General features: G+C 39.2%; 1 protein-coding gene across 3 annotated transcripts in view; it reads left to right on the top strand.

The window, feature by feature from the left end:
* RYK (receptor like tyrosine kinase) overlaps positions 1-12,847 on the top strand; it is a 58,098-nt gene that overhangs the window by 32,146 nt on the left and 13,105 nt on the right. For 2 of the 3 annotated variants that reach the window (XM_089509364.1, XM_089509366.1), the window contains 4 exons: positions 1,861-1,962; positions 3,511-3,644; positions 6,061-6,147; positions 10,106-10,175. In XM_089509364.1, the coding sequence (XP_089365490.1) occupies positions 1,861-1,962; positions 3,511-3,644; positions 6,061-6,147; positions 10,106-10,175 (393 nt within the window). The remainder of the gene's footprint in view (positions 1-1,860; positions 1,963-3,510; positions 3,645-6,060; positions 6,148-10,105; positions 10,176-12,847) is intronic. The other variant, XM_089509365.1, reaches the window with a different exon arrangement.

The raw sequence follows: 12,847 nt of genomic DNA, 5'->3' as shown, positions 1-12,847 counted from the left end.
TAAAAATATTAGATGTTCTCTGGATGGGCAAAAAGAAGCAATCCACACACTGTTGGGATGTTCCCCATGCACCAGCAGACTAGGCAGGAATCCTAGATTCTTTTTCTGTTATGTCGGTTGACTTCCTTTCTCTTCTCCTTTATTGGAGAGTCAGGTGAAAGTGAGTTGGAAGGCTCAGTAGCACTTCACCACAGAAAAGAAAAAGAGTTGGAAAGTTGGCAGAGAATGAAACATGAAAAAACTAAGTTAAGCAATAGTTTTTAAAAACCGGAGTTACTGCATTGGACAGAGCAAGGGGCTAAAGGTTCTGTACAGGAAAAAACTTTGTCCTTCGCTTCAAGCTGCCATATTGGGAACAAGCACAGACAAAATAACAACAGTTTTTTGATAAATAAGTTCAAGTCAGCACAGACAGCTTTTGGAAATGTGGTGCTGCAAACAGTGAGATGAATTATAGGAAGCCACTCCCACTCTAGGAATTGGAGCTTGAGTAAATCTCGAGAGTGTGTGGCGTGTTCCTCCTTGTTCGTTTTGAGAATGTGTGTTGGTATTTACCATGAACATTCATTCTTGGATGGTAGGAGGTGTAGTCCATTCCCACCCAATTTATGGCTGTGCATAAATAAATAAATAATACAAATTAGGTTGTTAGGCAAGGCATTAAGAATAAAATTGATTGAGAAGGGAAAGTGAGTCAAGACATAACAGAAAAAAAATCTCGGAAAAATCTTGTCTAGTCAGCTGGCATGTGTGGAACAACCTGAGAGTTACATGGATTGCTTCTCTTGCCATCTAGCAATGAATATTCACAGTAAGTTGCAACATCTCATTTCCTACATAGAAGGCAGTTCCATACAGGAACAAGGTATTCAAAGACTGTTGTGACATCACATGAACATCTAATTTATCAGAGATTGAAATGTTGCTTTTTAAAAATGTAATTCACTGGCATAGATTTTTACCTCACAAAATAACTCATTTCTTTATCAGGGATGTATTAGTAAGTAGTTAATTTTTATTTTTCTTATCTAAAATGACCTCAGAAGAGCAACATTTTTTAAATACAGCCACGCCTCCACATTTGCAGGTTAAGCATTCACAGATTACTGTACTTGCTGCTGCCTCAACTGCTGCCCTGTTCTTTCTAGGCATTTATAGGTCCTTAAGTGTTCTCTTTATTTGATGATGATGATGATGATGATGATGATGATGATGATGATGATGATGATGTTCTATATACATAGTTCATAGTCCACTTTCACAGGGACCCTACACTCCAACCCTTATGAAACTTGAGGGCTGAATGTAATAAACATTGCTTATTACACTTAAGGTCATGTTACAAGAGCTTATGTTATTTTGCAAAAACAATGTTATCCTTCCCTTAGCATAAAAAACAGTATTCTAGGTAATATCAATACTTCCAAGCTCTGTGATTTTCAGTTTGCACATGAGCTTGGAACCTGGAGTTGGCTATGACATCCCAATATGGATATATTCCCAAGAATAAAACGGATACATATGAAGATTTTGTTTCCTGTGAAGTACTTGGTACAATGTGTCTTTTGTGCATCTACTCTTGTTTGAAAAATATAACAAAAAGGTGTTGAAGTTCAATCTGTTTTGACTACTGCCAATGTATTACACATTCTGCTTTTCCCTCTTTTAAGAAGTATGTTCAGTGGTGACAAGTAGATTTGGATTGTCTTCTCATTTTCTGGTTTCATTTAGCATACCACATTGATTGTTTTTGTTTGTTTGTTTGTTTGCAGTACTTGAGATGAGTTTTAGAGTACAAAAGGTGAATTTTGGGGAGGAAATGAAAAGTAACAAATCCTTTCTTTTTATTTTCCAATACAGCATTAGTGACAGCAGTAGTTCACAAGGCTTATCCCAACCTTCAACTCAAACAACACAATACTTGAGGGCTGACACACCTAACAATGCAACACCCATTACCAGTAAGTGTTAATCTGATTACAGGATCAAGGTAGTTGTGTATGTGTGAAGAGAGTCTGAAAAGATTAGATTTGAGATCTTTGTTAATTATAGAAAGCATATCTAAGTAATACATGGGGAACTTGGGATTCCCATAAACAGTAGTCCTTGTAAGGAAAAATCATCAACTTGTATTATATATAATTTTCAGTTATTCTTTGTTCTCCAGTTTTGGATAGAGATCAGAACAATGAACAGAAATAGTGGGTGGAGGTAGATTTGTTCAGGAGAGTGTGTAGGAAGTGTTAACCACTCCAGTAGTACACTGATTCTCTTCTACTAGTGCACCCCTCCTCCTTGTTCTCCATTTGTTTTGAACATGTGGCTTTATCCAAAGTATCTGCTTTATTGGTTTGTCTCAGATTTCACTTACTCAGACTGTCAAGAATATAGGATGGCTTTCTAACTGCACCTGTTAGAATTGATGGAAGGAACTCTGAGGCAGGAAAGTTTCTTCTTCTATGCAGTTGGAAAGGGTGTGCCACATCCTTCCTGCCTTCCCCCATGCTATAGGGACGCTGGCTACAGCACTGGGAGAGTGGGAGGAGCACGCTTGCATTCCTCTCTCATCTTCCCCCACTTATTCATGGTTTTTCACAGGGATCTTGCGCTCTTCACTCCCTTGAAAGTGGAGGGCCAATTGTACAAAATACTCCCTTAGCCTGTCTGGCCTGCTACGAAAGAGCTCTCAGTTAGCCCACTACTATAAATATTCCACAATAGCTTCTTACAAAAAACCAAAAATAGTTTTTAATTAAATTGGGGCCCTTGGTATCTGCTGTGGTTTGGTTCCAGGACCCCAAACCCTGTGGGTTCCAAAATGTGTGGCTTCTCAGTTCCCATTGAATACAGTGGCACAGTAAAATGGTGTTTGCTTTTTGGAATGTGTATAAAATTTGATTATTTTCAGGCCATGGATGCTTGAATCCATGGATAAAAAATCAGTTGATTCAGAGGGCTGACTGTATTTTCAACATTCATAAACAAAGAAACCACTTAACATACAGCAATGTCTTCTAAAGTCCAGAAGAGGGCAATATGCCTGCTTTCATATTTGTTAAATTCACCTTAAATATGAGTGGTATTCAGTAATTAGCAAAAAATGATTATCGGTTTTGTAACACATTATGCAGCAAAGCATTTGATACTGGTTAGGTGTTTTGTCTTCTAAAATAATTTCTTCAAAATTACTGCATACAGTTGGATCATTGTATCTGCAGGGGATCCGTTCTGGACTACCTCACGGATACAAAAAAAAGCAGGACCCCAAGTCCTGTTGTCCCTAGTGGTGCATTGACCCAGTAGTGCAATTTACATGAGGCTGCACTAGTGGCCGAATGCACACACCACCATTGGGGACAATAGGGCTTGCCATTCACAGATGCTTAAATTCGAGAATGGCAATCCTGCGGATAGCAAGGCCTCATTGTATTTTCATTTCTAGAATATAGTTTCATTGTTTTGAAAGTATTTACATTTGGTATTTATATTGGTATTGTTTGGATTTGCTGGCTCCTCAGGTTATCCTACTTTACGAATAGAGAAGAATGACCTTAAAAGTGTAACCCTGATGGAAGCAAAGGCTAAAGTGAAAGACATAGCAATCTCAAGAGAGAGGATAACACTAAAAGATGTTCTCCAAGAAGGTATTAGTAAATAGTTCTTCATATGTTCCATCTTTCTTGACATATTCTCCAAAGATATTTCAAATACTTGGTGATAGTTGTGAGTAGGGTATGCAATAAATCACCAAGAAAAAGAGACTGATTTACTTCTTTGGTTTTAATCAAGATTTCTTGCACTCCCATTGATCCCTCCTCCAACACAAAAATGCCAAAAAGAATCCCAAATTAAACTGAAAGTGAATCCACATGAGTTCCAGTGTGCTTGAAACACGCCAAAGCAGCCTGCCAGAGGGATGCAAGGGTAAAAATTGGCCATTGCCCACTCATGATTGCCCAGTATCACACCCATAATAACAATATAGTATATATAGTATATATTGAAAATGTGTTTGCCTTTTTTATTTTATGTATTAAATCAGCCTTTAGCTTATTTATCCTGTTAAGTTGTCATGTCGAAACTATAATTTGATAGTTGATATTGTGCCTTGAGTTGACATATTATGATAGATGTACTCACTTCCTAGTTAGCATAAACTACAGTTTGCCCAACTCATGTACCATCACAGTCTGTGTTTTTATAGCTCTGTGGAAGGGGGAAACATGAGCATGAAACCGAATTGTATTTGCCAAACCTTGATTCAGCTGTTATATCTGAGCTGGGCCATTGTGTTATACTTTGGTTATACTTTCAGGGCTGTGTTTTATTTATATGGCTTTACTAGCACTTTAAAAATATATTAATTCTTCTCTGTCGTGTATCCCTCAGATCCAGACCACAGCCAAAGCTTGTAGATTCTTTTCATACAACATTGCCAAAATCCGACCATATCTCTCCGCCTCTACTGCCAAGATTCTGGTCCATGCCCTAGTGGTATCACGACTTGATTACTGTAACATCCTCCTGGCTGGGCTTCCTCTTTCTCACCTCCGTCCTTTAATTTCTGTCCTGCATTCAGCTGTACACATTATCACATCCGCCCACCGCTCTGACCATATCTCGCCTTTGTTGGCATCCCTTCACTGGCTCCCCCTCCCCTTCCGTATTCAGTATAAGCTCCTGCTGTCAACGTTTAAAGCTCTCCATAGGCTGGCCCCTCCTTATTTATCAGAACTTCTTTCTCCTCACCTTCCCACTCGGGCCCTCCGCTCTGGTAGTCCCTGTCGGCTATCTCAGCCCAGGATTTCCTCTGCCCCATCTCAGATTTGCCCCTTTTCTCTTGCTGCCCCTCACTCCTGGAACCTTCTTCCCCCGCGAGCAAGGGCCATCACTTCATTAACTGGCTTCAAAACAGAGTTAAAGACCATCCTGTTCAGAGAAGCGTTCCCAGGCATTGCGTGATTATCATTTACTATGTGATGTTCTTTTGTTCCCTGTTTTTTGAACCATTTCCTGTATTGCTATGTATTTTAGATGTATTTTCCTATTATCTCTTAGATCATAGACAGGCTTTCTCTTATATATTTATTGTTTTATGTACAGAGCTGTGCAAATCTACAGCGCTATATAAATAATAATAATAATAACAATAATAATAATAATATGTAAAACCTTTCCAGAAGTATTTTCATTTCTCTTGGCTATAAGAAATATTCCTGGGAAACAGAAATCTGTTATTATGTTGGCAAACCTTTCAGTGTTAGCATTTGTCTTATTGCTACCATAGCTTAGGCCCATTCCACACGGGCACTCTAGTACATGCCGAGCACGTACTAGGGTTAGAAAGGGCCGTCCTTTCCAGACGCCCCTAACCCTAGTACACGCTCGGCGCGTACAAAATGGCAACGCCCGTTCTACATGGGCACTGCCATCTTGACGTAGCAGACGCTTAGCGGCCGCACATCGCGCTGCGCTAATGACATCGCTAGTGCGCCATTGGCACCTTGCGATGTCATTAGCGTGCCGCAAGAAGAAGCTGCATTTTGCAGCTTTTTTTGTGGTGCGGAGGAGTTGCGCGGTTTGGCCACTGAGGCTCCTCCACACCGCAGATGACGGTGCTTTTCAGACCACTCTTTTGGGCGGTCTGTAAAGCACCTTAGTAACAATATGCAGCAGAAATAAGGTGCCACTTCTTGTTTTTCTGATCATCTGGAGGGACTTAATATATTTCAGAATGTTTGATCAGTCTCTACTACTTTAAGTGATAAATTGCAGCTAAATAAAGGCAAAAGTATTAATATTCTAGAACGTTTGAAAAAAGAGGGCTTTCATAAAATTCAATTTGCTTCCAAAGTTTAGGTTGTCAATCTACTTTTGAATTACGTATTAGCAAATTGAGGTACAAACATGAGTTACAGCATGATTGATTAAAAATCTCAACAAAAAGGCTTGGGTATACAGCTTAGCAAGAGAAGATTACCTCCTATTTTAATTCACACTAAGTTATTGAAAGTGTGCTCATATTGACCTAATTTTCTCTTTCATTGCTCTCATTATCAGGCACATTTGGACGAATTTTCCATGGAATACTAATAGAAGAGAAAGATCCTAGTAAAGAAAAGCAAGTGTTTGTCAAAACAGTAAAAGGTAGGATTTTGCTTGAATCTCCTTCCATCTTAACTGTGGAATAGTCAGTGCTTCAGCACTTGAGATATCCCCCCCCCCAAAAAAAAAAGTGATTTGGGCAAACATTTCTCCTAATAACTATAGTTTATTAAAATGATGATGTGCATTTCAACTTTATATATGGAACAATACTTGGAAAGCTCCAGAGGTTGCATCAGGGTGTTAGTACGCATTTGTGAGACAGATGACTCAAAAGTAAATGTTATTGGGGGTGCACCACTGTGGGAAACTTCTGTTCTAGATTCTAGAGCCATAAGAGAAGACCCAGGAAGGACATAAGCAGTGAGAAGCTGGCAGTAGCTGATGCTTAAAAAACCACAACAGTGGTAAAAAGTCTTGAAACAACATTCAACAAAAAGCTGGCTGTAGGAAATAACTCTTCTGAATCTTTTTGAATATAAACAATAGTCCAAAAAATATGAGTAGAGTCTCCAGAGTGTCAGCAGTAGAAATATTCTGCTGTTTCACCCAAAATATCCAATCAAAAACATGAGAAGAATTATTAGTAGTACTTGTAGTATGGTAGCATGAAGATAAACAGTGTATTTTTCAATGGTAGTAATGTCCTTCAATGGTTGAAATCTTTCAGTGGTGGAATATGACTACCTCCGGAGTAATGTGTGGCCGTTTCAACTCACAGAAGTCTTCATCAGCATTACAAAAACATTCTATGCCAGATTAGTATCTCAATCTGCTATTCCATGCTTCTACTGTCATCTTGGCCTCAGAGGGAGCGATCAGGCAGACCCAGCTCCATCAGGGACAGCCTGAAGGAAGAGGCCCCTCCCTCCTTAACTGTCATCTTGGCCTCAGAGGGAGCGATCAGGCAGACCCAGCTCTATCAGGGACAGCCTGAAGGAAGAGGCCCCTCCCTCCTTAACTGTCATCTTGGCCTCAGAGGGGAGCGATCAGGCAGACCCAGCTCCATCAGGGACAGCCTGAAGGAAGAAGCCCCTCCTTCCTTAACTGTCACCGTATATTTGTATTGTATTCTATTGCAATTTTTACTGTACACCGCTATGATCATTGTGGAATAGCGGTCTATAAATAAAACGTATTATTATTATTATTATTATTATTATTATTATTATTATTCTAAATGCACACGGTTGACAGATATTAGTAAAACAATCTACGTTGGCTTCAAAGTACAAAAATGCACATAACACAAAACAATCAACATTATTGCTTACCCAAACCATAGATCAGCTTGACTTAACAATTGCAAAATTTCTGGTGAGGAATTAACAGTGACTGTATGTTGTAATATACTTTTCCTATTCAATAACCTACAGGTGGCTACTAGTGCATCCCATTGGAATGAATGGGGCGCGCGCCGCCGCCGCATGCACGAGCCCCATTCAAGTGAATTGGGCTCGAGCATATGTGCTATTTGGCTTATGCGGGGGGTGGGGTCCGGAACAAATCCCCCACGTAAGCCAAGGGTGCACTGTAGAAAGCATTTTGTTTGCTCATCCATGTGGAGCTGTCTCCCTGTCTGTAAGAAGGAGAAATCAGCAAGCTCAGACAAAAATGCCACCATGGCAACCATCTGAATTCTCTTATATTTGTTACGCATTTCCATGCAATTTTTTTTTCATATTTCACATTATATGAATTTCAATCCAAACAAGGGTGGGATTTCCCCCCACTCCCCCGTTTTAATCCTCTGTACTTGCAATATTGTATTATCTGTAATACCCTAATTAAGATCTTCCAGAATTTTTCTTTAAAGTAATTTCAAATTGAGTTATGCGTTCTAAATTGCTGAATATGGGTTAAACTTACATAACTTGTTTTCTTGGAGAAGTGAGTTCATATAAGAAACAACAAGGAAATAATATTGATAAGAAAGCACAGTTAGTTGGATAAAGATTTTTGGCTCGATAAATGGAAAGAGAGTTCTGGTTGTGAAAAGGATCTTGTTGTTCATAGATATAAAATTTTGGATCCAACCCAGCAGTAACAATGAAACTGTTTTACAAGATAAGACTTGAATTTTTTGCATAGTTGAATACAAGTCCGTTTTTCATTGTTTAGCTGGTGAAATATCTCTGGTGTAAAGAATGTGGTCATCAAAAAAATGCAAATCATTTGATAAAAATCACCTGTGTTCATAGAATCATAGAATCGTAGAGTTGGAAGAGACCACAAGGGCCATCCAGTCCAACCCCCTGCCATGCAAGAAATCCAAATCAAAGCATCCCCAGCCTCTGCTTAAAGACCTCCAAAGAAGGAGACTCCACTACACTCCAAGGGAGTTTGTTCCACTGCCGAACAGCCCTTACTGTCAGGAAGTTCCTCCTAATGTTGAGGTGGAATCTCTTTTCCTGCAGCTTGGATCCATTGTTCCTGGTCCTGTTCTCTGGAGCAGCAGAAAACAAGCTTGTTCCCTCCTCAATATGACACCCCTTCAAATATTTAAACAGGGCTATCATATCACCTCTTAATCTTCTCTTCTCCCGGCTAAACATCCCCAGCTCCCTAAGTCGTTGAAAGTATATTGGTCCTTAGAACACACATGGAAGAACCCTTTGCAGAGGGGTCTACTTAATAGAAATATCTGCATCTTTGAATCTTGTCTTCTTCAAGCTGCAAAAAGCTGGCTCATCCTAGAAAAGAAATCAGATGCTTCAAGGAGTACTGTAACAGTTTAATACTCCCAGAATGTGGTTGCCTCTTTGGAAAAAAATGTGTACTGTCTGCCACAGAAAGGAGGAGAATTTCCAGTTATATATACCTTTGTATTTATATTTTCTTTCCACATCAGCATATTTCAGCATGTTTAAAGGGATATGATATTACTTCCAGCCACCTTTTTGGCCAATTGCCAGGAAGTCTCTCCCCCCCCCCCCCCCCCCCGCTTTGGGAAAGTTAGAGGATGAAATTGTTGCCTTTTTAGATGGCTTTGGGAGAATTGGGGTGGATATTTGAAAGCAAAAGTATCACCCCAATATCAGCCTGAAATAGGTTTAAAAATGGGGGGAGAGATCTGGGGATTTTGGGGTGGGTCTCCAGGGCCTCAGTTAGTGGTCCCTAGAGCTGTGACTGCTGTAGATGATTGCTGCTACAGTATATCCTTTATATAAGTAAACAAAATATTGCAAATAGCAATTATAATTGTACATCTTTTGATCCAGCACCCCTTTACTACTTTTATCTTAATGTGGCATCGTAGATCCTTTTGTACTTTAAATGAATCCTTCTTAATAGCCAGAGTGGAATACTTTAAAGATTTTTCAGTATGGTTTTACAGTTTCCCCTCTGGATGCTCATGCTCTAAAACAGACACCTTAAAACCTTTTTTTTAAAAACCCAACAGTGTATCCTTACCATCTTGAACTCATATTTATAAGAGAAATGCCATGATTTAGAAAAATTTGGCTTCCAAATGTTTAAATAGCTTGGTAGCTGCCTTGGGTTCCTTGTATGTCCTTTTGGGCACAACTAGAAGTACAGAAAAACAATTTGAGGAAAAAGTGATGATGTTGCAGCTCACTAACAAATTCCATTTTCTTCATGAAAATTGTCAGGCCAATATGCAACTGTTCAGCTGTCTGGTAGAAACATGGCAAGTCATAAACATAGCGATTCAAAAACTGTTTTCTCTGCTGTTCTTAGAAACTGGGTATTTTGTTGATTTGTACTAATTTGGGTATTTGTGACTGATGCTTTTTGGAGGAAGGGTAAGTACAATAAGTTGAAATACAATATTTTGTTTGTACCCTGAGTTCCTTTTTTGGACATAAGGTAGAATATATTTTTTTAACTGAATCACAGGGAACATTGCATTTTTGCTTGCTAGTCAATGATTAATTTATTTTTTAATGTGTAAAGAACTGGCACTGTGTGTGCATCCACAGTCATATATTTTAAGAAAGCTGTTTGTGACCATACTTCCCTCTCCCCATTTTTTCAGATCAAGCTTCAGAAGTTCAAGTGACCATGATGCTCACAGAAAGCTGTAAACTTAGAGGTCTTCATCACAGGTTAGTGTTCTTACTTAAGACAAGAACATTTTATTTAGGGAAGTTGAACAGCTTATCGCCTAAGATTTAGATGATAAATAGTCTTGATTAAAAGCTGGGAACTTTGTAAGTCCTGCATAAATACTTTATTTGACTCCCAATTTTTTCAACCCATATATGTGTCTTCTTCATAGTCTGTCAAGGAGCACATGCACTGTTTAAGAGAGAGAAAATAGTTTTTCTGTATCTCCAGATAAGATACAAATTGTCTGTAACTGAATGCACTAAAAAAGAGTAAATGTTTTTATAGAATCTGAAATGTTCCAAAGATCTCATTTCCCAAAGGCCACTAACTGTAAAGAAAATTTTATCTTGGAAATCACGAAAATCAAACATCAATTACAATCATTTGACTGAAGAATCTGCAAAAAAAAAATTAGTGACCAAGAGGTTCAGCTAGTCTTTTAAAGTAGAACCCTTTGTCAGCAGCAAAATCAGGGGATTGAGAAGCAAAGACATGGTTTAGAATAGAATAGAATAGTTTATTTATGGTGTTTGACCCAAGTATCTCAGTGTTATATATACACTAACAATAAAAACATTCTTACAAAAAACAAATCTAAAAAAATCAAATTAAATCACAAAAAAACAAGCATTACACACTGACATAGGAGAGGGGATCCTTGAACAACTCGTTCTTTTAACCACAATTCTGATCCTTAATTTGTTTGTGTGTAGCAATGGCGACAACACAAAACCGGGCCATATTCTCAGTAATTTGTGAATCTACATCCTTGAGCAATAGTGTCAAATAGCAATTAGCTGTTTGACCTGGAAATTTTTGTAAGATTGGATGAATTAAAGCAGAACGCACACCTTGATAAAAAGGGCAGTACAATACAATATGCTGGAGTGATTCTACTAAAGTGTCAGAGGAAGAGTATGTCCAGTTCTCATAAGGGACCTTACATTTTCCTTCCAATACAACTGAGGGAAGAACATTAAAACGAGTTGCAGTAAAGGCTGCCCTACATCTCAAATGAATTGATTTTCCTCCTATCTTCTTTCTTGACTGTCCAGCTCTCACATCCATACATGGTAATAGGGAATACAGTGGCCTGTATGATTCTGACTTTTGTGCTGAGTTGTATGTCTTTGCATTTTAGGATCTTTTCTAGTTTTTTCATAGCCACCCTTCCCATTCTTAATCTTCTTCTGATTTCCTGGCTGCAGTTCCCACTCCAATTAATGTTTTAAATCCCAGATATGAGAACTCTTGTACTTTTCTATGTCCCCATTGTCTAGTTTGAATGTAAGCTCTCTGTGGTCAGAGAACATTTTCTTTATGTTCAACAGTAAACCTGCCTTTGCACTTTCTTCTTTGATCTTCCTTAGTAGTTGTTCCACGTCTGTGAGGTTCTCTGCTAGTATTATGGTGTCGTCAGCATATCTCAGATTGTTGATATTTCTTCCTCCTATTTTCACTCCTCCTTCTCCCATGTCCAAACCTGCTTTCCTTACAATACAGCGCACCCGCGCCATACGCGGCCTTGAGTATATGCGCTCAAGCCGCGGGGCGGAAGGGGCGGCGCATCCCATTCAATTGAATGGGCGCGCACGCTCGCGCACAAGCCCCATTGTTTCCAATGGGGCTCAAGCATAGGCGGAATTCGCCTTACGCGGAGGGATCCGGAACGGATCCCCCGCATAAGGCGAGGACGGACTGTATGTTCTGCATATAAGTTGAATAGGTAGGGTGATAGGATGCAGCCTTGTCTGACTCCTTTGCCTATTGGGAACCATTCTGTTTCTCCTTGTTCTCTCTCGACGGTAGCCTCTTGTCCTGTGAACAGATTCCTCATTAGGACTATCAGATCTGTTGGCACTACCATGTCTTTAAGGGCATTCTGTAGCCTTTCATGATCTATGCAGTCAAAGGCTTTGCTATAGTCTATGAAGCACATGCTGATGTTCTTTTGGAATTCCCTGCTATCCTCCATTAGCCATCGAATATTTCCAAATGAATATCCAAATACAAATAAAAGCAAATAAGAACCTGCCGGCGGAATACAGTCTAAAATCCACTGCAGTCTAACATATACTTTCATGATCATATCTGGTAAACTACAATTACTCCTAAAAGCAATCTCAGGTCAACCTCAGCTGAATGGAGCTCTACTGTATACTGTATTCACCCTAAAATAATGGATAGAATCCCAATAGGTATAAAGACCCTCACTTGGAACAGGAAATTGTCTCCATTATTTCTCATTCATTGAGTGATGTTACTCCCCTTGTCTCACAATCCTTATCTATCCTCTGAGGTGATCAAAGTACTCTTGGTAACCTAGAGACCTGAAAACAGAAATACAGACTAATTATTAAAATTGATTTTAGTTTAAAAAAAAAAAAAGCAAAACAAGTGACTCAGACTACCTTGTACCCTGAATAGGTTAAAAGACAGCCCCCATTGACCTGTGGCGGTGCATGCATGCTGCCGTGCCACCATTGGGCACAACAGAGCATAATGGTGGCGCAGCCAGATGCATGCGCCGCTATGGGATAATGGGAAAAACAACACGGGACAAAATCCAGAATCTTGGATTTTAAATTCAGTTCCTTTTGACATAGTATTTCTGGGCTTTAATTGGAAGAGGAAATCATCATATCAAGTTGAATGTTGCTTTTTAAAA

This window comes from Sceloporus occidentalis, unplaced genomic scaffold (assembly GCF_023333645.1).
Source record: "Sceloporus occidentalis isolate IW3139 unplaced genomic scaffold, rSceOcc1.0.p SCAF_2, whole genome shotgun sequence".
In the NCBI taxonomy this organism is placed as follows: Eukaryota; Metazoa; Chordata; class Lepidosauria; order Squamata; family Phrynosomatidae; genus Sceloporus; species Sceloporus occidentalis.
Note: the sequence above shows the minus strand (reverse complement) of the source record. Positions and strands in the feature narration are given on the sequence as shown.